The sequence below is a fragment of the Narcine bancroftii genome, chromosome 3, assembly GCF_036971445.1.
Source record: "Narcine bancroftii isolate sNarBan1 chromosome 3, sNarBan1.hap1, whole genome shotgun sequence".
Taxonomy (NCBI): Eukaryota; Metazoa; Chordata; class Chondrichthyes; order Torpediniformes; family Narcinidae; genus Narcine; species Narcine bancroftii.
This window is the reverse complement of record NC_091471.1, coordinates 264,813,534-264,839,827: the sequence shown is the minus strand read 5'-3', so window position 1 is coordinate 264,839,827 and position 26,294 is coordinate 264,813,534. Positions and strand designations below refer to the sequence as shown.

At 41.2% G+C, this 26,294-nt stretch overlaps 1 protein-coding gene and 1 long non-coding RNA gene across 2 annotated transcripts; one reads left to right on the top strand and one right to left on the bottom strand.

The window, feature by feature from the left end:
* Positions 1 to 1,186: 1,186 nt before the first annotated feature.
* Positions 1,187 to 7,762, bottom strand: rpl36 (ribosomal protein L36). Its single transcript, XM_069928022.1, has 4 exons — positions 7,660 to 7,762; positions 4,826 to 4,920; positions 2,442 to 2,576; positions 1,187 to 1,314 (listed from the first exon to the last, which is right to left on the bottom strand). The coding sequence occupies exons 2-4, from the start codon at positions 4,916 to 4,918 to the stop codon at positions 1,225 to 1,227; spliced, it is 318 nt and encodes a 105-aa protein (XP_069784123.1). The 5' UTR covers positions 4,919 to 4,920; positions 7,660 to 7,762; the 3' UTR covers positions 1,187 to 1,224.
* On the top strand, positions 7,672 to 23,864 carry LOC138758700 (uncharacterized). Its single transcript, XR_011354387.1, has 2 exons — positions 7,672 to 8,000; positions 23,361 to 23,864. It is a non-coding gene; the product is annotated as an uncharacterized lncRNA (long non-coding RNA).
* Positions 23,865 to 26,294: the final 2,430 nt, after the last annotated feature.

Sequence of the window (26,294 nt, the reverse complement as noted above, 5' to 3'; positions counted from 1 at the left end):
GATAGATGATGGCCTCCTAATGTTCATAGCTGTGCTTGCTCCCTCTTCAACCTTTTTCCTGTTTACGTGCCCAAAGAATATTTTTCTATTCTCTTACATCTGCCTTTTGTAACCATAGAGTAGAAAAAAAGGCTCAGGCTAATTTCCCTACACTTGTGATTAATTCAAACATGATTGTTTTAACCCACTGAAATTGGTCCTTTACCCACAGCTGTTGATACCTGTATAGTGTTTGATACCTGTTGTAAATCACCATTTAACATTTCTTCACTGTTCTATCTCTTGATTTTTGCTCATTTATTCCAAAATTAATTGCAGCTAAGCCATTCCTCCATTATCTTTTAAATGTACTATTCCTATTTGAAATACCACCCATCACTCTGGATTTTGGACATCTCAAATTTGTCATCCTTCGCATAGTTCAATAACAATCAAATCTGGGCAGAATGTGTCCTAGATGCTATTCTTGCACCAGTTTCCCTCTTTAATCATTCTTCTAGTTCCTGAATACCTTTGTAGGCAGAACATTTAAAATTTTTATCTGTATCAGCTTATTGTAATTAAGAGCTCACCAACATAATTTTTAAAATAGTATGTGCATAACCACAATCTTGGCACAATCCAAGCTATAAACTTGTTTCTTCTTCCCCCCCCCCCCCCCATTTTACAACTTTGAAATTTCACCTTCTAACAAAATATCCCTCAGCTCTGAGGTATAATCAATCCATTCAGCCTTTATTGATCTGACCTGCTGTAGATTTAGTCAAACTAACCCTGCAACATAAACCCTTCTATACCATTTAGATGAGCTTTCACTATACTAACTGACCAATTACTACTGTATGCAATAGTCAAATTTTGTGGACCTATTTTTCAAGGGGTTGATTATTACATGTATGCTACTTTTGATTGCAGTAAGTACCTGCGTCATTCAGGGCATCAGGAGCTTGGGTGGGCGGCTGGGGCCTGGGTAAGAGTACATGGCGGAGGGTGAGAGCTAGCGCGGGTGGCTAAAGCCTAGGTGCGAGTCGGTGGTTGAGGCGTCGGGAGCTCCAGTGGACAGGCGAGTCAGCAGTTGGTTGCTTGGAATGGGCAGGCATATGAAATTACTTTAAATAACCATTGGAACTGTTTCTGATAGTAGTAAACCCAGTTTTCAATTATAAATTCAAACCAGATATTCACATTAATGTTAAAAATGAACTTTATTAATAACAGTACAGATTAATCTTTCTTTGCTGCTGCCTTTCTCATTGCTGCCAATATGTTGCTGAGTTCTTCTCTCTTCCTCTTGGCACGAATATGGGTTCCAATCTGGAAAGAATGAACATGGAACGTTTAAATGAATATTTACACAATTTGGAAAAAAAGCCACACTGTGCAAAATGCTCTAATGCACAAATTGTTCCCATGACAATTTTCCCTAATATTCTGGTTGAAAACCCTTTGACAGAACAGCAAAAGCAAGCAAACTAAAAGTTGCAGGGGTGGGAATGGATAGAATGTACAAGACTAGGAGTATCAAGCATACAAAATGAGGAGTCCATGAATTAGCTATCACCTTCTAATGTCACTGTTTTGCCAAAGGACTCCTCATTTTGTTAGCTTTATATCAGCCTGATTGTCGGAACTGGGCAGGCGCCAGAACGTTATTGAACATTTTTGGATTTCCAGCATCTAGTTTTTAAATTTTGTCTGTTTCCAACACTGACAGCATTACAATAGCCACATAAACAATTAATGGATAGTTGATTGCATCTTTACAATTCTCTTGAGAGTTCCGAGCACCCATACGTAAATTATCCCTATGTGTAGTACATTGCTAATCCAGTCACAATTTTCTCTAGTTGCTATTTGTGCAATACTTCTTGCTCTGTTAATGGAGATGGTACAGTATAAAACAGACTCTTCCCAAACCTTTTTTCCTGACTGACAAGCAATTAAACTGAATTTATCAAGCAATGCTTCTGTTTTTCACCTGTCAGCTATAGAAAGAATACAAAAGTATATTTAATATTTTTCTAATTTCAGTACTGGATTAAAGGTAATATTAAGCAATTGCAGTTGAAGGATGATTAAAAAGTATGCATAAGTAGAATACTGCAATAATTGATGATATCAGTGAAGTGTCTTAAGAAATTAAGGGAATATTCATATACAAGTTCAATACAAGTTTATAACAGTACAACAGGACCAGAATAAAGATTTAAGATTATATTTTAAGGGGGCGCATGGTTAGCATAGCGATTAGCATGACGCCATTACAGGATCAGCGACCAGCCTACAAGGAATTTGTACGTTCTCTCCATGTCTGTGTGGGTTTCCTCTGGGTGCTCTGGTTTCCTCCCACCCTTCAGAAACATACTGGAGTTGTAGGAACTGTTACCATGCAGTTTTGTAAATCTAAACAAAGGAAATAAAATTGGCATATTGTTGCTTACCCTCTTTTTAATGAATTTGAGTGCACGCTTATCTTTAGAGACCTTCAGCAATTCCATTGCACGTTTTTCGTAAGGAGCAAAACCACAGACTTCATGGATCAGATCTCTGACAAACTTGGTGTGCTTGGTTAGGCGCTGAAAACAACAGTTAAAAGAACTCAAATTCAGTTCAGTGCCGACTTGTTTCCAGTGTTTTCAATGGGGAAAAAGGCTCTGCAGGTAAACAATATGACAGCATTTTACCTTGAATTTTATGAATTAAAGCCACTATTTTTAAGAATTTATTAGCTAACTGAGATGAAGTAGGTAGATAGAGGGGAAGCTATTGAATCTGTTGCACAAAGTTTCTAAAATCTATATAAAAGTACCAGAAAAGGTTACGCCAGACAACAGAGCAGCAAAAATAGTTTGTTAATAAAGAGCAAAGATTAAACAGCTTTCAAGTGCAACGACTGCCATCTCGGGAACCAATGCTGGGGCTTCAGCTAATTACAATTAATGTTAACTTTGATAAATGGATAAGATTTAATTTTTCCAATTTAGGAGGTGATGAAAAAGTTTTGGAGTCAAGAATCTGCAAAGGAAGAGTCAGGTTGAGAGGGCAAATGTGGCAGAGGATAATGGGAAATATGAAATTATCCATTATGCAAGAAAAATCAATTTTACAACTATTTGAGGATTTGAAGTGCAACTCGAGGATTTTCAACAGATTTAACCCTATTTTTAGGGAATATACTTGCCTTAAAGACAGCAGAGCAAAGGTTCACAAGGTCATTTTTTAATGAAGTGTTTGTCTTATGGAAAAATAATTAGGCAGAATAAATCAGAATGAACCATCATGTGCAATTCTGGTCACCCTATTGGAGGAAGGATATGGTTGTTTCAGAAAGCGGACAGGATTACTACGAGAGTTGCCAGATTTAGAGGGTAGACGTTGTGGAGAAAGATTGGACAAAACTTGAGTTTCCTTCTCTGGAACACGGAAGGTTGAAAGGCAAGCTGATGGAAGCACCCGAAATCACAAGCATCATTTATGGCAGGGGTGTCAAACTCAAATTCACGGAGGGCCAAAATTAAAAACTTAGACTAAGTCGAAGGCCGAACTAAATATTTATTGAAAATTTTCAACAACATCTGCATGTTTTCTCTTCTTTCAACATGTAATGTTAAACTTTAGGATATAACTTTAGGAGGATAATGTTACAGGTCAGGAGTAGGTAGCTCAAGTTCACCCTTTGCTTGACCTGAGGGAAACATATTTGGTCCCTGTGGAGATGTAGCGGGTGCAAGCGCTGAAGGCCGAGGCGACCGGGAGAAGTGTGCTCGCGCTGTGGAAGGGCCGTCCGGTGCCAGTCGCGCTGCCTGGGGGCCATGCGCAGCCTGCCATGCCCGTCGCGCCGACAGGAAATGACAGGCGCTCGCCCATCCGCCGCACCGCTCGACAGGTGGGAGAAGTGACTGGTTGTGCAGGGAGCCTTCCAACTGGCTTGCCGGCTGATGACATCGACAGACTTCTCGTGTTACAATTTCTCGTGTTACAATGGGGAAGGATGTGCAATGAAGGGGGAGGATGGTGGGGGTGACATTACCAAAAAACAGCATCGGCTCTCGCTGCAGGGCAGGCCACCTCTAATACATTTTTGAAATGATCTTGCGGGCCAAATATAATTATATCACGGGCCAAATTTGGTCAGAGTTTGACATGTGTGATTTATGGGGTGGACAGTTGGAAACTTTTACCCAGGGCAAAAGCATCACAGGAAAGAGACCATGTGTTTAAGGGAGATGTGCAAGGCAAGTGTTTTTTTAAAAAAATACAAGGTGAGGTAGATAGCTGGAACAGGTTTCCAGGAGTATTGGTGGGAGCAGATAGGCTCCTATTTCAATTCTGAATAAATAACTAAGAAATAGAAGCAGGCATGGGACAATCTACCCCTTGTGTTTGCTATACCATTCAAAAAGATCATGAATTATCTTTTACTCAGTGTCGGTCACTTTCCTGTACTAGCTACAGATTCACTAACCTTTCCAAAAGAATTATCTCAGCTCCATTTTAAAAGGCCAATCCCTTACTTTGAGATTGGATTATGGTTTTCAGCATTTCCATGAGGTGAAATGTCATTTCTGGCATCCATCCTGTTGATTCCAGTGACAGTTATATATTTCATAAATAGGATTGACTTGTCGTGATGACAAGCATTATACTTTTCCAAAAAAATTCTAATTCATCAAACATTTTCTTAAAATCAAGATTCCAAAAACCTATGCATTGCAGCTTCCCCTTAGAAAAATATCTGATTGATGGAAAGAACTGAGAATGCTGAACCTATAACTCTGGACATTGAAAAATGAAGCTACTTTAACAACTCACGTCGGTTACTCACCCCTCGTCTGCGGCACTGCCTCGGGCTAGTCTCATTCTTGGTTACAGGGTGACCTTTGTGCAGGCCAACTGCCATTGGATAGCGGATTGCCATTTCTATACAAAAAAAATTATTTGGTAATTCACATTAATAAAATCAATGCAAAAGATGCAAATTTGTACATCAATTTTAGTAAGACCTTAAGATATAGGAGCAAATCTGCTCCTATAAATCTGCCTAAAATACACCCAATGATCTGGTCTCCACAGCCACCTACTCCAACAAATTCCAGAGGTTTACCACTCTCTGGCTAATTTCTGTTTTAAAATGACCATCCTTCAATCCTGAAATTGTGCCCTCAATTCCCCTACCATGCAAAACAACTTTTCCACATCCAGGCCTTTCAAATTGTTTCTGAGGTCCCCCCCATTCTTCTGAACTTCAAGGAGTACAGTCCAAGAGCTGTCAAGTAAGAGAGTGTGTTTAAGAAAATAAAAAACCCAGTTCTTGAAACCTATCATTATTTTTCTCCCCTCCTTTAATCCTACCATTTACTATTTAGTCTGTTTCTACACTTCTGAATTTCAAAGCTTCTACAGATCTTGAAGTTGTTCACATTGGTCGCAAATGAAAATATATTAATATTAAAAACACCACCCATTTGATTTCATTCATGTTGCTTGCTGAGAGAACAAGTGGTTTCCATGCCAGAGGTCATTGCTTTGGCCAAAATAGCCATCATTCACACGATACAACTTTGTTTGTCCAATTTCAATGCAACTCCCCAACACAGAATGAACCATACAATTCAAAAGCTATTGGGCCCAATGTATCTGTCTTGGTACAAATACATTTATATGCTTAAAAACTACCAAATTGCATTCTCAATTTATTGCTCCTTTGTTATCCTACAATTTTCCAAATATCCATACAACTTTTTAAGGAGTGCGCATTTCTGGAGGCTTACAAGTCTTAAAGAAAACATTTCACCATCCCTTTAATCACTTGTCAATTATTCAAAATGGAGGGAATAATCCTTCTATATCTATCATTACCAAAATCCCTTACTATGCTAAAAATATAGATACAGCAGGGCAACAGGCCATTCTGTTCCGCAAGCCAATCAACCTACCCACCCTGTGCACCTTTGGATGTAGCAGCAAACCCTCAGAGACACATGGAGACAGACAGTACCAGATTTGAATTTGGGTCACTGGCTCTGTTGTTGTGCTAACCATTACACTAACTGCACCACCATTATTAAAAAGATGATAGAATTAAGTTCTAAAATTAATTCAAAACATTTGTAACACTTTACCCTTTGGCCATTTGTAACCTTTCAAAATGCTGTATGTACTCCAGACTGGGTCCATGGACAATCTACAGTGCAAACACCAGTATGAGCCAGTTGGAAGTGCACAAAATCAGTCCCTGAAAACCAGGAGATCACGTGCATTTGTTGGTAGTCCCTGCAAACAGTCTAAAGGATTAATCCAACTTTTCTGTGGTTCTACTGATCTAGGCACCATTAAAGGGAAAAACACTCAATTTTTATAGGCTCTGTTTCATTATGATGTTATTATAATATTATTATATGAGTTAATGCTCAACATTATTTTAAGCAAGAGTATTCGAGCTAAAAAGGCCTTTTAGATTGATGAGACAGGGACGGAATGAGTAAGTCTCGGGATAACAGGTCATCCACTTAAAACTGCAATTTTCCTTCAATTGTGGTTCCAAATTTCAAAAACCTCAAAATACTGCAAAATTCAGGCAAGTGTTAAAATTAATGTCAGTGCTTCAGACCACGTGACCCTTTGTTGTTTCAATGAAAAAAACACGATTTGAAATTTCACATGCTGCTTAATGACTCTTATAAGAATAAAAGGCACCACATGCAAGTACTACTTACTCCAAGATACTTCAGCAAATCTAGCTGTCCTGTTGAATCAGCAGAAAAGATGCTCAAACTCAAAAGATACTGCTGATGAACCAGTTAGTTGCAAAATCTCATGGTATTGGTGATCACCAGTTTCTAGAGCAAGATAACTCCCTCCCTCAACCAACATTACAAAATTATTTTGACATTGGGTTTGTTTTACACAATTTGGCTGCCTGGTTGCCAATGTTAGCAATAGTAACCACAGATTACAAGAAGCTGGCTTTGGAAAATTTAAAAGGTGCATCCCAAACCACCTGACAAATTAAATAAAAAAGATATTATTCCACTGATCAAAAGTGAAAGCGGGGGTTGAAATATATTTTCAGAATAGCCCCAAAATGCAATCATTTCCGAACAGACTTGAAAAGTTGCCAACGATGTTGTAAAGGGTGGGCTTTTTAATTGATATTGGCTGACGGACAAGCAATTAAGGCAGGTCACTGGGGAAAAGTGACTTCCAAATCAAGTTTAAAATATCCCCTTTTGGGTAGCTCTGGTGTGGGCCTTTGGTTTGCAGGACCAAGCAGAACGGAAGCTGCCCTTGTAAACCTACTTCTCCCGAGGTTTAAGGGGCAGTTTCTCTCCCCCCACCCCCCAGGGAGCCGCACACCGGAGAGGCAGAATTTCCCACACAGATGAAGTCCTCAACAAATAAAGTCTTGAGACCGATGCGAAGGTTAAAGAGAGAACGGGCATCCCCATCCCCAGCTGGTCTCGTTTGTCCAACGCTTGACCCACAAGCCAGTGGAGAGGCTCCTCGCCCCCTTTCGCAAATAACGCCGCCCTCCGCCCCCAATAGCCCGTCCATCCGCCGCAGGCGGCGCCGCTCCTTCCATCCCGAGCCAGCAAAAGTCACCCAACGTCAAGATGGCTCGGATAAACCCGCGATTCCATTTGCTCCCTCTTGCTTTACCTGCTCAGCGGCGATGGCGTCCAAACCGGAAAGGCTGCGCCACTGCGGAATGCTGGGACATCACAGCGGGCGCCCTCTCGCACGGAGGGGGGAGAGAATGGAGGCGGCGCTGCCGCCATCTTGCGAGGTGGGACTTGGGCTGATGGTTCGTTTGCTTCGCACAATCATTCTGCGGGTTCTTTCATTTGCTGTTTCGAAATAAAACTGTATTCCCCATTTTGAACAACAATCTTTATTCGGCCCTCCCCCAAATCCTGCATCTTCATTATTTTTTTAAATGACCATTGTCTGTTCCTAATTGAGGAGAGAGTGGAGGCTGCATCATATGTGGACCAGACCAGGTAGGAATGTCAGATATCCCGGACTCTGACAGCAAATGGGGTTTACAGCAATCTGGTTATCTCAGCACAATAATTTTAACTACTTGAAATTAAATTAACTAATTGGGGTGGTGGGATTTGAACTAGGATTAATGGCACCAAGATACTGAATGATGGAACAGTAACTTTACCTACTATGTTATCTTCTTCTTTGGCTTGGCTTCGCGGACGAAGATTTATGGAGGGGGTAAATGTCCACGTCAGCTGCAGGCTCGTTTGTGGCTGACAAGTCCGATGCGGGACAGGCAGACACGGTTGCAGTGGTTGCAGGGGAAAATTGGTTGGTTGGGGTTGGGTGTTGGGTTTTTCCTCCTTTGTCTTTTGTCAGTGAGGTGCATATTTATTTACAGAATCAGAGTTTATTGCCATGAATATGTCGAATTTTTTTTTGAGGGGCTGCCAACCGCCTTATCAAATAAATAAAAATAGTGCAAGGAAAAGGCAAAGTGAGGCGGTTCGGTTCATTGTTTGTTGAGAGAATGAACAACATGGCGGCCACTTTCCAAGCTTGAGTCAACTTAATTGCACGGTTACGATTAGGATGTAAAAGAAGGGTGCGAGGCAGCAGCTAGAAGCTGACTGGAGGAAGAAGAACAACTTTTTAATATTGTGCTACATTCTTCCCTCCTTGTGGTGAACTGGGATTCACTGGAAGTGTCCTGTATTGACGACTGGTCCCGCTTCCCGACTCCTCCCCCCGACGGCCTAAACCCTGAAACCTGTTCATGAACCCTACCTGTGTTGTAAGCTAATAAAGGCTTTAGTTCTCCCTCCAGTCGAGTGTGAGCCTTTATCTACTCTACACTCCTAAATTTAAACATTAGCAGTATCAAATAACACTTTGCAGGACTACTCCCATCCACATCGATTGGGAGGTTTTGGTGCACAATATATTGCTTCCAGTATACAAGTCCAAGTTTTGGCCATTGAAATAAAAACAGAAAATGCTGGAACCATAAAATCAGGAGGCATTTGTGGAGATTTCATCAGAAGAATTTTGTACATTGTTCCCAAGTCTGCGTGGGTTTCCTCCCACCCTTCAAAATGTACTGGGGTTGAAGGTAAAATTGGAGTATTTAGGTGGCAGGGGCTCATGTGCTGGAAGGGCCTGTCGCCAATGATGTAAGCCCAAATTTTAAAAAAAGAATTTCATCATACACCTGAAACAATTTAAGAATTTTATACAATATCATTGGATTAGGCTCGGCATTGTAATGTGCAGAGGGAAACTGGATTTACTGGTTCTGCTGGATGATCTTCATTCAAAAGATGTCTCAGACTTTTCTGTCTGAAGTCTCTCCAGATATGATATCTGATCTATTGAGCACTCACAGGGGGTTTTTAATGCACAAAAGCTGTGTTATCACCTCCTTTTTTAAAATAAGGCAGATTTACCTTTTCATGCAGAAGATGGAAAAGGTAGATAGTACAGACCTTTTATGTAGCCCAGAACAGCACGCCGGCTTCTCAAGGCAAAGGGGGCGGGATGCGTAGCACAGCAGCGGCCACCCTGCGACAGCCCTGCCACCCCGTTGGCTGACAGACACCCCCTCCCCCCCAGGCCCTGCTGCCTGACAGTTCCCCTGTCAGGGGTGGGTGATGTGAGAGCACATGGCGGCATGAGGGAGTGGGGTGGGAGTGCAATGTGAGGGAACAAGGTGGAGTAAAGGAGCGGGGTGTAGTGAGCGAGTGCAGCCTGATAGATCCACAGCAGGGGAATGGAGTTGTCAGCACAATGTCACTTATCTTACTTCCAGTTTGGAGCTGCTTCCAGCAGCAATCTTTTTATGCAGGAGGTGGAGTGACTTCGCTCCACCTCTAAGTGTACCCCACTAGGTGGATGAATGAGGGAGTGAATTTGAGCAGTTAATTTGCCTTCGGACCCTTTAAGTGCAGCAATGTAAAGACATTGGCTTTTTTTCCTCTATAAAAGGGCCTATAGTTTGCATTTTGAGTAAAGATCTTTAAGAATTTTGATCAGGATCTTTTACAACCTTTGTCCACAATAACAAGGTAAGAATCAGCTCCCAAGGAGATTCACAGAAACAAAAACACAAATAAAAAGTCTCATCTCCCACACAGCCAATGTTTTTGAATATTTTAATATGAGATTTCACATCCAAAGTACAGAGAACCTATGGATAGATGTTAAAATTCTCAAAGATACACTCCACTTAAAATCACCAATGCCTGAAGAGGGCGCACAAAATCAGTGAACCAGTGCGGACTCGAAAGGCCAACATGGCTTGTTTCCCCTCCGTAAATGGTTATATGGTTACTTAAGTCAAAGTGAGCATCAGGCATAAAGAAAATATCAGAATGGGTGAAATATGAAAATCAAAACAAAGGTTTTTTTCTGGAATAAACCATATTATTCTTACTAATTTTTCAATTTAAATGCTTTGTACTGGTTAGAATGCTGAATTAGCAGCTGTCCATTCATAACAACTGGATATGAAGCTGTAAATCAAATAGACCAATGCTGCAAGATAAAGTAAAAAATAATTAAATAAGTATACAACCAGAAAACAGCTTGGGAAATAATGTATGATTATATCATACATCTCGAGGTACTCGAGATGGCAGAGGTCGACAGCATCGAGTCCACGCTGCTGAAGATCCAGCTGCGCTGGATGGGTCACGTCTCCAGAATGGAGGACCATCGCCTTCCCAAGATCGTATTATATGGCGAGCTCTCCACTGGCCACCGTGACAGAGGTGCACCAAAGAAAAGGTACAAGGACTGCCTAAAGAAATCTCTTGGTACCTGCCACATTGACCACCGCCAGTGGGCTGATAACGCCTCAAACCGTGCATCTTGGCGCCTCACAGTTTGGCGGGCAGCAGCCTCCTTTGAAGAAGACCGCAGAGCCCACCTCACTGACAAAAGGCAAAGGAGGAAAAACCCAACACCCAACCCCAACCAACCAATTTTCCCTTGCAACCGCTGCAATCGTGTCTGCCTGTCCCGCATCGGACTGGTCAGCCACAAACGAGCCTGCAGCTGACGTGGACTTTTTACCCCCTCCATAAATCTTCGTCCGCGAAGCCAAGCCAAAGAAAGATATCATACATATTGGAGGCAAGGAGAACATATCATGTGGAATCAGAAACAGAACAAAATGAAAAGAAAACTTGTTTGCTCTCTATGGTGGGGTGTGACCTTGTATCTCTGCATGACTGGGAAGTCAGGTTTGGACAAAGTAATATGATGAAGATTTCCAAAGCAAAATAAAAAGCAAGGACAGTGGTTATTGGGAAGTTAAACATTGTGGTCAATGTTATTTTGTGAATCTTAGAATTCAAAGGCCTGGCAGGAATAAAAACACAAGTTCGACACCTGCATTTATGTAGCACACTTCATTCAAAACTAAATTGTGTTTTAAAGGACAGATGTCAGCACCTGATGTTATCATTCTTCCAGGCATGAACGGTGAAAGAATTTAGACATACAGCATGGTTACAGGCTCTTCTGGCTCCTGTGCGGCTCAAATATACCAATTAACCTACAACCCCATTATGTTTTTGAAGGGTGGGAGGAAACTAGAGCACCTGGAAGAAACCCACTAAGACACATGGAGAACGTATAAACTCCTTACAGACAGTGCCAGAGTTGAACCTGAGTTTCTGGCGTTGTAACAGCTTTGTGCTAACCATGCTGCCTCTGGCAACTCACAGGAGCATGACAGAATGTTAGTTATAGAATTTGAAGCTCTAATACCCAATTAGCTTCAAATTCACAGCAGGGCTTGAAACATTTTAACTTTTAATACCTTCAGGGTTAAATGAACTGTTTGTTTTTATTGCTAATTGAATGGAGTCTGACTCATTGACAGTGTTTATAGCCAGCAACATGAGCATTTTCTTCATCTTACTTGATTGCAGGGACTCCCTCTGTACAGATAAAGAGAACATAGCACATCAGTAGTTAATTGCTTCTTTACCTTATTACATGTTGAGACTTCATGTGTGTGTTTGTGTTAGTGTAGCTTAACAGAATCTCCATGACACGATAGTGTGTTATAGGTTTTTCTTGTAATTTTATCGCATTTAAATGCTAACTTAAACTATATCTAAGTACACGTTGCACTTACAAGATGAAAAAAATTAACACTGCAATCATAAATAAATGGATCTCCGGCCATTACAGAAAAGTGGCTGCAGGATGATCAAAACTGGGAAGTAAATATTAAAACATTAGGAAAGACAGACACAAAAGAAAATGTGGGAAGGACAATGCTGTTAAAATGGGCTGATTATGGTCAGTAGTTAGGAAGGATCTTAGCTCAGCAGATCACGCAAGAAAATTAAACTCAGTTTGAAGCAGTTGGGAACTGGATATATGGGTGGGAGTTGTTAATGGGTCTCCAGATAGTATTTGTGATGTAACATGAGGTTAACAGAAGGAAATTAAAAGTGTATGTAACAGGTGTACTGCAGTAATCATAGAAGTCATATTGAACAGATAAAGGCCTTCAATTCATTGTGTCCATACTAATCATCTTACTATACTAATCCAGCACCATTATATATGAGAAAACAAGTTCGACGAGTTCCAAAAACAGCAAGTCTGATCACAGGTTGGTTAAACAGTGATATTTATTCACATGCCGGATTGTACAACACACTCGCATCGGATGTAAGGACTACCTGATACTCGCAATCACCTGTGGAAAGATATATTTACAGTCAAGTGAAAATTACCCCTTGATACAGTGCAGGCAAGGCTCTTAACTAAACTAGGGACAGTGATTTCTAGACACATAATACTACAGCCCCCAACCTTTTATCTGCACATACAGCACCAATGACTCTCCAGCATCACCCACAGGTCACAACCTGGAGTGGAGCTAGAGTTCAACCCAGAAGAGAAAAGCAGATGGTCCACATGTATGGACTTTATAGTGCCATTGGCTGGAGAGCTCGGCCTAGGTATCGATGAATTAATTAAAGGGCCAAGGTGTGCGCTAACCTTGGGTAGGGCTTGACCTTGATTAGTAGATGAGGTGACTTCTGACTAGGTTCCAGCCGGAGAGGTCACATGGCCCTCCAGGGTCCAGATGGAGAGGTCACATGACCCTCCACAATTCTCACTACACACCCACCATGGCCTTCTGTGCCATGGTGTTTCAAGTCAGTATCTAAATGCTTCTTGAATATCATGAGAGTGGCTGTCTTCACCACTTCTCAGGCAACTTGTTCCAGATTTCAACCACCCCTAAATTATAATATTCTTCCTTCAACCCTCGAAGTCTCCTATCTTCTAAACCAAAAATTTAAGAGCAGAGATGATCTGCTGCAACTGTAGAGGCCGCAGTTAGAGTACTGCATGTAGTTCCAGTCTCCTTAGTCTCCTTATTTGAGAAAAGATGTCCTGGCTTTGGAGGCAATGCAGAAGAGATTCACCAGGTTGATTCCAGTGATGAGGAGATTAATCATGAGGAGAGATTGAGTCACCTCACTGGAATATTTGAAACAAATTATGAAAGGGAATGATGGAGCTTGGAAAGTTGTTTCCACTGGTAGGTAAGACTACATTAACGGACATGGCCTCAAGATTCAAGGAAGCAGGTTTATAGTGGAGATGAGGATGAACCCAGAGAGTAGTGAATTTGTGTCATTCTCTGCCTAGAGCAGGGGTGTCAAACTCAAATTCACGGAGGGCCAAAATTAAAAACTTGGACTAAGTCGAGGGCCAAACTAAATATTTATTGAAAATTTTCAACAACATCTGCATGTTTTCTCTTCTTTCAACATATGTAATGTTAAACTTTTTCTTATTAAAATAAATGTTTAATAATAGTTTTGGATAAACTCTTTCGTTGTCATTGTCATTGGCCCATTTCCTTTAGCGTCTGAAACCGTGCACATGACGAGTCAATGAGGGATGATTAAAGCAGTGGTCTTTAAACTTTTTCTTTCCACCCACAGACCACCTTAAGCAATCCCTTACTAATCACAGAGCACCAATGGCACAGGGACGCGAGTGGAAAGAAAAAGGTTGAGAATTGTTGTATTGTGGTAACTCCACATCTGATTAGGTTGATTGTTAGGCAAGTGGTCAGAGAAGGACCCCCCCCCACCCCAAGAAAGGCTTAAATCACAGGAACAAAATAAGCTTCCGTCTCACTGCTCCCAATCTTACACACAGTCCTGATGTGGAATGTGGGGTCGCAGCTCCACGTTCACCCGAGTTCAGGTGCTGTCTGTGTGGAGTTTGTACGCTCTCCCCTTGTCTTGGACCAACAGGTCGGATGCCTGATGAAGGCACTCAAACCCCCCGTTGAAACGCCGGCGTCCGGGGCGGTGGAGGAATTGGCTGTGTAGAGCGCGATGCTCCCACCCCCCTCCCATGGTTGGAGAGGGATTAAACTGCGATCTCACGGCCCTGGGCTCGTCTGCAACAAAAGGAGTGGGAGGCAGGGTCCTCCACGCACGGAGCGAGGGGGAAGGCATCGCCAATGAGACGTTCGGTCCAGCGTCGCCGCTGAAGCGCAGACCCAGCGAGGATGGTCCCCAACTCCAGCCGCGTCTGTGTGTCCGGGAGCTGGGCGGGCTTAGTGCGGCGCTCCGATCCCCGGGATTCGGGACTCTGAGATCCCTCCACACCTCTGGTGTCTTCATTTTCACCTTCAGTGTGTATGCGCTATACTGGCGCGGCGGCCAGCGGGCCAACTCTAATATATATTTAATATGATCTTGCGGGCCAAATATAATTATAATTTGGCCCGCGGGCCAGAGTTTGACATGTGTGGCCTAGAGTGACAGTGGAGGCTACCTTATTGAACATATTTTAAACAGATAGATGTTTCCATAATTAGGGAATTACGGGTTATGGAGAAAAGGGAATTCGATGAAACTGAGTTCATGGCCAGATCAGCCATGATCTTAAATGGTAGATAATGGTCAGCAGGTCAAAAGGCCTTCTCCCTCCCTTATTATGTTGTTATGATCAGAGTCCTCTGATAATGGGAAAAGTTTCTCACTCCACTCTTGTTATGACCCTCATAATTTTGGACATTTCAATTAATGAAAATGCATGACCTGCTGAGTTTATCTCGCACATTAATGTATTGTTTTTGCCCTCTCAGCTTTCCCTGCTTCAAAGAAAACAAATCAAACCTATCCACACTTTCTTCTTAACTGAAACACTCCATCCCAGACAATGTGCAAGTGAATCTCCTGTGTGGCAACTGGAACTATATACTGTGCCAGCTGTGATCTAACCAATGTTTTATAAAGTTCAGATTTATTGTCAGAGTACATACATAACATCACATACAACTCTGAGATCCTTTTTTCCTGTGGGTGAAGCAGAATTACTATTTATTGATACTGCACAATAAACTGTACACATGTAAGCAAATAAAGAAATATAAACAAACTGTGCAATACAGACAGAAAGTATAACAACAAAGTGCAAAAGTCTTTATTTGAGGCCCTAATTGAGTTTGTAGTTGAGGACACTGATGGTGAAGGGGTAGCAGCTGTTCCTGAACCTGGTGATGCAAGTCTTGTGACACCTTTCCTGATGGTAGCAGCAAGAACAGAGTGTGCTGGGTGATATGGATTTTTAAAAAATTTTTTTTATTTTTCACACTATGAACCATATTGACCAAAATACACATAAACATTTCCCTCTTGAATATATACAGTGTCATTTTCTCCCTTCCCTCCCTCCTTCCCGTCCCCCTCCCCACCCACTAAACGTTCAACATATACGATACATTAAACCCATTAAACAATGTCATCACACAATGAAAATAAACAAGAAAATTGTGTCATCTACTTTTACACACTGGGTCAGTTCATTTCATCTTCTCATTCTGTCATTTTAGGTAATGGATCTTTGATGATTGCTGCTGCTGTCCGATAGTGGATGATCTAGCAAATGTGTTAATTTGTTTTCTTTGAAGAAGGGAAAGCTGAGAGGGAAAAAACAATACATAGATCAGAGGTGGGCAACCTTTTAATTTTGAATTTAGACATACAGCACAGTAACGGGCCATTTTGGCCCACCAAGTCCATGCCGCCCAGTTAACCTGTAACCCCAGTACATACTCGTGAGCTGAAATGGCCTGTTACTATGCTGTATGTCTTAATTAAAAGTTTTAAAAATTGGCTGCCCCTTGTGTAGATGTTCTTGATAGTGGGGAGGGTTTTGCCTGTCATGTCCTGGACTGTGTCCAGTACCTTTTGCAGAGCTTTCCGCTCAGGGCTATTGATGTCCTCATACCAGACAGTGAAGTTGCATCATAACCTCCCTACTCTTATGTTCTGCAGCCTAATGAAGGCAACTATTCTGCACGACTTCTTAACCTCTTTGCTCACCTACCCAACAGCCTTTAGGGATCCTTGGATATACACATTAAAATTCCTTTGTTCCTCAATCTTCCTACCATGCATTGAATGTATTCTAATCTTATTAATCCTCCTGAAATGCATCTCCTCACATTTTCATGATGACTTTACCCATTTAAGCAACTTATCAATATTGCCATCTCTATAGCTGAAGCGTGGTAGTGGGGACTCCAGCTGCTACATAAATTCTCTTCATGGTGTGTGACTAAAACAGTTTCCGACAACCAATTTGAACTCCTGGCCTTCATGTGAGCTGTTCTCACTGACAGGAGAAGAGTCAAAGGCAGGCCACTGGCTCCTCGAAACCAATTGCTCCAGGCAGATGGGGCTCATTAACCATGAACAGTAACTCTGATTTCAAACTTCCACTCATTGGAAAGGCTTTGGGAGTAAACCCTGAGGAAAAATCTGGAGTCGGAGTCCCGAGGCAGCTGACTGCTGTACTCCGCGTCAGCACGGCAACTTCTGTGATGCTGCTGGCACTAAACTGTATTGACTTTCGTTGTTCCTTTGGATCCGTTATTAGAATGAAGAGTGGGTGGTCCCACTGCATGGGCAAAGGACGGAACTCCATATCAACTCTGCCCTGGCTTGTGCCCTGGAGAGGCCATTCCAGCTTCGCTTTCTACCAGAGGTCTGGTACCCATGGTCGACCACGACCAATGGAGGCCACCACCAATATTCATTATCACTAATCAACACTACTAATTTTCAAATCCAAACAGGTTGAGCAGCATCTTGTATGTGCAAAAGTCAGCAGTTAGTTTTCAGGGGTGACATGAGGAGAGATTGATTAGGCTAGGCCTCTACTAGAGTTTAAAAGAGAGAGAATTGAAGGCATAGAAACACACAAAAATGCTTTAGTGGTCAATGGAGGAAGGATGTTCCCCTTAGCTAAGGTGCTTTGGGCAGCACAGTTACCCAGCAGTTAAAGCACAAGCGACCCAGGTTTGAATCCAGCACTGTCTGTAATTTTGTACATTCTCTCTTCGTCTGCATGGGTTTTCTCTGGGTGCTCTGTTTTCCTCCCACCCTTCAAAACATGGAAGTGATAGGTTAATTGAGTGTAATTGGGCTGGACGGGCCTGTAACTGTATGTCTTTTAAAAAAAATGACATAATTTTAGAATAAATTAAAGCTCATTTCGGACATGAATTTCTTCACTCAGGATGGTGAATCTTTGGAACTTACTACTCTAGAGGATTGTGTCCACAACATCAACTATTGCATTAAAGACAGAGATTAATAGATTTCTGGATATTAAGGAAATCAAGGAATTATAGGAATAGAGGAATTGGAGTTTAGGTGGAAAATTAGCTAGGCTGAATGGCCAATTTTACTCTTATTTGTTACATAATTGAGACCAGATCTGGTACTCTGATCCAGCTCTCAATAGATGGTCTTCATTATTGAGCTGACAGTTCCTTGGGAGGGTACCATGGATGAGGTGCAAGAACAAAGACTGCACTATACTAATCTTGCTGCAGAAGAGCGAGGCAGGAAAATTAGAGTGCGCCTGCTTGAAATTGGTTGTAGAGGATTGGTTGCCAAATCCATGACCAAGCTTCTGGGGAAAGTAGGAATCTCAGGGCAGGGCTTCAGAAAGGCAATTAAATCCCTATCCACTCAGCTGAAACAAGTAGTCACTGGCTGTGGCTAAAAATGAGGGATTTGGGCTCCATTGACCACTAAGAGAAATGGATATAGGATACACACCAAAGTCTGATCAGCCTGTGCTGGGCCTGCCTTGACAGAGGGTGTCTTGTATTTAAAAGAACCAACCAATGATACCAGGGAATAGAACTGAAGATGAGTCCGATTACAGATTATATTCCCTAGTGGTCATCCTCCATTATTGTAATTGAGGCAACCGACCATACTAATCTGATGAGAGAGGATGAACCTAACCAATACTGAAATGTCAGGGATTGTAACACCTAGTCATATATTATCAACCATTGTAAAAAATGTTTTAATTATCACACCCAATTGCTCAATATTGAATGAATGTATATGCAGAACTGAATAAAATGTATACTGCTTATATACTCATGTAATAGTCAACCCACCCCCTCCTCCCTCTTTTGGCCCAAAAATCATGCGTTTTCCACATGACCCATGTAAAATTTGACATCCTCCCATATTTTTGGCCTTGACTGCCCGCCCATCCGAGCTCCTGATGCCCTGACTGTGGATCTTTGCTCTGGGCACATGCTCATTGGAATTCCTGATACCCTGACCTCTCACCCATCCAAGCTCCCAACACCCCAACTGCAGATCCTCATCCCGACCGCCTGCCTGCTCATCATTGCTTCTGATGCCATGACCCAGATCCTTGTCTCAGCCACTGGAGCTCTCATTGCCCCGACCACAGTCCTTTGCCTCGGACGCTTGCCTATCCGAGCTCCTGCTACCTTGATCCTGGTCATCCGAGTTTCCGATGGCCTGATTGCGGATTTATCACCCAGTCCTGGCCATCCAAATTCCTGACACCTTAAATAAAGCAGGTACTTATTGCAGTCAAAAATAGTATCTGTGTAAAAGTCCACCCCTCAAATTTGACCCGAAAAATTGGTCCACAAAACTCAACTATCACATGAGTATTTACAGTAAAATGCAAAGATCTGTTTAAATCTCTAGGTGTGTCACACTTAATCTATAGGTTAATTTGTGTTTTTATTGAATCTTATTCCTTTGCCAATTCTGTTGTAACATGTAACCATATAACCACTTACAGCACAGAACAGGCCAGTTCAGCCCTACTAGTCCATGCCGTAACAAATCCCCACCCTCCTCGTCCCACTGACCAGCGCCCGGTCCATACCCCTCCAGTCCTCTCCTATCCATGTAACTATCTAGTCTTTCCTTAAATGTAACTAATGATCCCGCCTCGACCACGTCTGTCGGAAGCTCATTCCACATCCCCACTACCCTTTGCGTAAAGAAATTTCCCCTCATGTTCCCCTTATAATTTTCCCCCTTCAATCTTAAACCATGCCCTCTAGTTTGAATCTCCCCCACTCTTAATTGAAGAAGCCTATCCACGTTTACTCTGTCTGTCCCTTTTAAAATCTTAAACACCTCTATCAAGTCCCCTCTCAATCTTCTGCGCTCCAGAGAAAAAAGCCCCAGTCTGCACAAACCTTGAAATCCTGTCAACATTCTCGTGAACCTTCTCTGCACTCTCTCTATTTTGTATATATCTTTCCTATAATTTGGTGACCAAAACTGTACACAGTACTCCAAATTTGGCCTCACCAATGCCTTGTACAATTTCATCATAACCTCCCTATTGAATTCAATACTCTGATTTATGAAGGCCAACATTCCAAATGCCTTCTTCATCACACCATCTACCTGAGTATCAGCCCTGAGGGTACTATTTACCACAACTCCTAAATCCCTTTGTTGCTCTGCACATCTCAATAGCCTACCATTTAATGCATATGAACTATTTAGATTTCCCTTTCCAAAATGTAACACCTCACACTTATCTGTATTAAATTCCATCAGCCATTTCTCAGCCCACACCTCCAGCCTTCCTAAATCACCTTTTAATCTATGGTAATCTTCCTCACTGTTCACAACACCACCAATCTTTGTATCATCCGCAAACTTGCTTATCCAATTCTCCACCCCTACTTGCAGATCATTAATATATATAACAAACAATAGTGGACCGAGGACCGATCCCTGAGGAACTCCACTAGTCACTGGCCTCCAATTGGACAAACAATTTTCTACCACTACTCTCTGACATCTCCCATCCAACCATTGCTGAATCCATTTCACTACCTCCTCATTTATACCTAATGCCTCCACCTTTTTTCCTAACCTCCTGTGGGGAACTTTGTCAAAAACTTTACTTTCCAATGATTTACCCAAACTATACTATGTTTAAATTTAGAGAAAATTAGAAACTGTCTATGAATCCCCTTCTAAGTTTGAGTTAACCTGGCGACCATTTATTCAATATTTTCATTTGTGGTGAGTTGATCTCGCTCTGTTTTCTTTCTATGATTATGTATGATAATTGGGCTGTAAGATGAGATCGGAGTGATCGGCGTGGTTTAGCTATATCTGTAGGTTTTTTTTTAAGTTTTTTTAATTCAGATTTGTTTTTTCTTCTTTTTTGGGGTTTTTTTTTCTCTTTTTTCATATATTGTTATTAATTATATCTTTTTTTTTAGAGAAGGTTCACACCCTAAACTGATCTAAAATTTTTTTTAATGATATATTTTTATTCTGTAATATTATTGTTTAATATCTCTGTATTAATTCATTACTTACTATGTATTTTTTATATCTCTTTGAACTGTATGTGCTTATAAATTATAATAATAATAAAAAGATTGAAAAAGAAAGAAAGAAAAACTTTACTAAAGTCTAAATAGACAACATCCACAGCTTTCCCTTCATCAACCGTTTTTGTAACCCCCTCGAAAAACTCAATCAGGTTTGTCAACCATGATCTACCCCTGACAAAACCATGCTGATTACTCCCTAGCAATCCCTGTACCTCCAAATAATTGTAAATACCATCCCTCAGAACACTTTACATCAACTTGCCCACCACAGACGTCAGACTCACGGGCCTATAATTCCCAGGTTTACATTTAGACCCTTTCTTAAACAGCGGAACCACATGCGCCACCCTCGAATCCTTTGGCACTACCCCCGTGGCCAGTGACATCCTAAATATCTCTGTTAATGGCCCCACTATCTGTCCACTAGCCTCCCTGAGTGTCCTTGGGAATATTTTGTCCGGTACCGGAGATTTATCCACCTTTATCTTTTTCAACACAGGCATCACTACCTCCTCGGTTATCCTTATATGCTTCATTACCTCCCCACTATTTTTCTTTACCTCAACTGGATCAATATTTTTTTCCTAGTGAATACTGAGGCAAAGAAATCATTCAAAATTTTCCCCATTTCCTCTGACTTCTCACTTAGCCTACCCTCACTATCTAATCTTTTACTTTTAATGTACTTATAGAAACTCTTTGGATTTATTTTTACTCATGCCAAGTAAAAGCAAATAATTTGTGGTTTGAGCAATATAATGGTAGACCAGTCAGAGAGGCAGATGGCCTTTTTTTTTAATTTATTTCAGGGATTTGAGCATCATGGGCAGTTATGGAAGTACTTCTAGTGGAGCTTGAAGTAAATATGAAAGTCTCGGATAGTTAGTTTGGGCAGTTCCTTTGGTCGTTCAGCATTCTCACTGCCCATGGTAAGAAGCTGTTCGTCAGGCTGGTGGTGCTGGCTCTGATCCTCCTCTATCTTTCCTGATAGGAGCAGCAGAATATTTCTGTGTGCAGGTTGAAGGGTTCAATAATTTTGCATGCCCTCTTCAGACAACGATTCCAGAAGATCATGTTGATGGTGGGGGGTGGGGTGGTCGTGGTGGGGGGGGAAGGGAAACCCCATTGATCCTCTCTGCCACTCTTATGGTCCTGTGGATTGACCTCCAACCCGTTTCTCAGCAGCAACACTACCACATTGTGATGCAGCGGCCAAGATACTCTCGATAGATCTCCTGTAGAAGATTGACATAATGGTGGCTGGTAGCCTTGCCTGCTTCAGTTTTCTCAGCAAGTGCAGTTGCTGTTGCACCTTCCTGACAAATGAGGGGATGTTGAGTGTTCACAACAGGTCACTAGTTAAGCGAACTACAAGGAACATGATGGTCTTCACTCTCTCTACTGCAGAGTTGTTGATGTACAGTGGAGAATGGTTGTTTCTGGTCCTCCTGAAGTCCACGATTATCTCCTTCATCTTGTTCACATTGAAGCTCAGGTTGTTACTCCTGCACAATTTCACAAGATTTTCCTTCATTTTGTAGCATGACTCATCATTGTTGGTGATGAAGCCAACTACTGTTGTGTTGTCACTTGATGATACTATCGGAGCTGGATTGGTCAATAGCATGAGCAGGAGTGGGCTGAGCACACATCCCTGAGGTGTGCCGGTACTCATCGCATGCCACTGCATTACACACATTGTTTATTCTTCCTCTGGTCACTGCTAACAAAACGAGCAGCTTCAGGTTGAATTGATGTGTAATTTCAAAGAGGTGAGGATCAGGTTTGCTGCTACACCTTTCACCACTAAAACTTCCATGTTCAACCCGATTTCCGTGAAAAGTTGCCAAATATAGCATTAGACTGATTCTCCAAGTGACTGGATAGATAGCAGCTTTGGGATAAATTTGCTTCTTCATTCTCCAAGCCAAACAATATTAACTAAGAACTATATTCGCTATGAAGCTTTTTGTGTCCTCAGGAAATCCCAAAGTTTATTGTCAGTGAAATATTTTTGGAAATACATTGCACCATTTTATACTCAGCCCTTACCCCCAGATGTGTCAAAAACAGGATTCCCCTTATCCTCACCTACCACTCCATCAGCCTTCGCAGCCAACATATTATCCTCCATATTTTCCGTCACCTATAGCATGATCTCACCACCAGTCACATCTTCCTCTCTCCTCCCCTATGAGCCTTTCATAGAGATCACTCCCACTGTGACTGGCTTGTTCACTCACCCCTTCCCATCAATCACTCCCTTGACACCTTCCCCTGCAGCCGCCGGAAGTGCCACACATGCCAAAAATCCTCCCTCACCACTATTCTGGGCCCCAAATTGTCTTTCCAAGTGAAGCAACACTTCACTACTGCATCCAGTGCAGCTTTCTCTTTTTTTTAAAATTTTTTATATTTCACACTATAAACCACATTGATCAAGATACATACATTTTTCTTTTCAAATATATACAGTGTCGTTTTCTCCCCCCCTCCCTCTTCCCATCCCACCCTCCCTACCTCCCCTCCCATTCATTTAAAGTTCAGAATCTAAGATACATTAAACCCGTCAAACAATGTTGTCACTCAATAAAAATAAACAAGAAATTCCACTGAGTCAATTCTTTTCATTTCCTTCTCCTTCTGTCTGCAGCTTTCTCTACGTTGGAGAGCCTGGATGCAGACTGGGAGATCACTTCACTAAGCACCGTCGCTCTGTCTGCATCAGTGACAGGGATCTATCTCCCACTGATCAACCATTTAACTTCTGCATCCCAGTCCCACACTGACATGTCTGTCCATAGCCTCATACTGTCAAACCAAGATCATGCGTAAATTGGAGGAGCAACACCCAATTTTCTGCCTGGGCACTCTCCAACTGGATTTTATTAACATCGATTTCTTCGGTTTCTGCTAGCCTACTCCCCGTTCTCCTATATCCCTCTGTCTTATTTCCTCTAGCTCTCCTCCCCTTCCCTCTCCATTCACAAAGCCATTTTCCCTCCCCTTGCTTTCTGCTGTGCCTTCCCTCCCTTATCCACCTACTATCTTGTGCCTGAGGGATATACTCCTGCCCTTCACTCCCACCAATTTGTTGGGCGCCTTGTTGGGAGCATCTTTACATATGATCCATAAAATGCAATGTTTGACCTGCTGAGTTTCTCTAGCCTCGTCTTTTCATTTCATTCACAGTGTAGATTTTCCTGTTTTACTCCACCATTTTATAATATAGGTTGTTAAAGATGAAATTAAAGAAGCAAAAAAAAATCTTTCTTTATTAATTACATTCAAACAAGAAAAAAAATGACAAGTATGGGGAAAAAAAACTTTCTTGTAACTATGTCAAATGAAAGCTATAGAGTTTAAACTTTAACCCAGTATTTTTGAGCAAGAGCAAAGTTCCCCAAAAATAAACTGCAAATAAGAAAATTCATACATTTTAAATATTTAATGATATATAAATAGAAATTAACAAATATAATGATCATTTGCTTGCCAAATCACGTACAATCAAAAAAAGTTCTACTCTGTCCACTAGGGGATGACACGTGCATTTTATGTGGATGAATGAGCCTCTTCCATAAACATTTCCATTTTAGGAGAAACAGAAACATTCTCTGGAAATTCCACAAGGTCACAATTTTCAAAGATTTTATTATTTAAAACGAATGTGAGTTATTGCAGCCAACCAAATAAATCATATTGTAACTTAACAGTTTGACAAGAATGCTTATATAATCATTTTTGTTTTTTTAAAATTTTGACTGTTTCTCTTCCTCTCAATATTTCACTCCACCTCATCTAAAGTAGCTGAACATTGTAGGGGTGGTCTTTTAAAATAAAGGGGGATGGGGGGAGGGTTAACTAATTTTAGAACTATGGACATTAAACATGAAGGATTTATTGACAGAAAAATAAATATATTCAATATTTAAGTTAATTCTTCAAAAAGAGTTGTGAAAATGTAATTTTGCCCAAAAAGTGGCAGAAATCTAGTACCCAGTGCTTGAGAAGACAAGTGAGGCATGAGAAGAAACTTTCAGTACATTTTAAAGGTATGTGGAGAAGCACTTTAATGGTTATGTGACCTACAGAACTATAGTCCAAAACTGGAATGTAAATTTATATCCTTTTGTTTTTAGGTTTCAACGACAGTTGGGTTCATGAAGGCAGGGGGGTGAGAAGGAACATAGTTAGAGTGAATATACAAACAAATGAAAGGGAAAGGTGGAAATTTCAGTGCATTCTCAGCATATCAGGTTGTGCTAGTGGAGAGATAAAAAGTAAGCTAATATTTACCTGCAAGTATCTAAGCCATTGAAAGAATGCTAGAATCACCTACCAAAGGGCACTGGGAGAATGCTAGGTGCTGTGTTTTACAGAGACCTGGCTCACATCTATCTGACCTGACTGCTATACAACTAGAAATCGTACAGTGCTGATCTGAGGAAATAGATGATTTCCTATGCAACTATTTTGAATGAGTGGATTGGTCCACATTCAAGGACTTAGTGGCCAACCTAAAAAAAGTATGTCACAGCTGTCACAAACTACATCAGTAAATGTGTGGAGGACTGCGTGCCAAAGAGGTAACAAAAGTGTTTCTTAACTAGAAACCATTTCCAACTGCAGACCAGGTCTGAAGCGTTCAAGTCAAATGACCCTGATAGGAAATCTATGTATAATCTCTGCAAAGCAATTAAGAGATAATGCCAGTCCAAGCTAGAAGGCCCAATAAACCATACAGCTAGCTGTCAATTGTAATATATGATTACCATCATGGCGACAAAGAGCAAGAAAAGAGCTCTATAATTTAATGGGAAACAATGCTCAATAGTAGGGTTTGAGTCCAGAAGGAGATACAAGGATGTATCTGAGAACAGACATTTGGCTTCTGTGAAAAAAAGTCCAAATACATTAATTCCAGTTTAAAATATTGAGGTGAAACAAATCCTTGTGTAATAAAATTATACACCAATATAATTTTCAAACCCAGAATCTATTTAAAATCTGAATTTCTCTGTGGTGGATGAAGAACTGACAAAAGTTCTTTCCTCTCCACAAAGAAGTAAAATTGTGCATTTTGTTCAGATGTTCAAAACCCTTCGCCTCTGACAACTGCAGGCATGTTTTAACTCAGTGTTACTCATTAAGTAAATAATTGGGTATCAGGTAGCTCTTTATGAATTATTTTTATTGGGACAGATAAGAGAATTACATTCCACAGAAGTAAAGAAACGAACTAATACAGGGAGTGGTTCATTTAATTCACCATTGGTATAAAATAAGAACAACCTGCCAATTAAATAATGCCTAAAATAAAAGAACAGAAAGGAAAGTAGGGCATTATTTGCAGGTTATCTTTAGAAACATGTTTAGAGCTGCTTCTTTGTATTTGCTAGTGCAACACACACACACACACACACACACACACACACACACACACACACACACACACACACACACACACAGTAAAATAATGAGATAAAGTTTGGATGTGAAGCAAACAATGATTTGAAGGTATGATACAATCTTTGTGGTAATAATTCTATTTGACTTGAATGTTTAATCTCTGCTCAATCTAGTG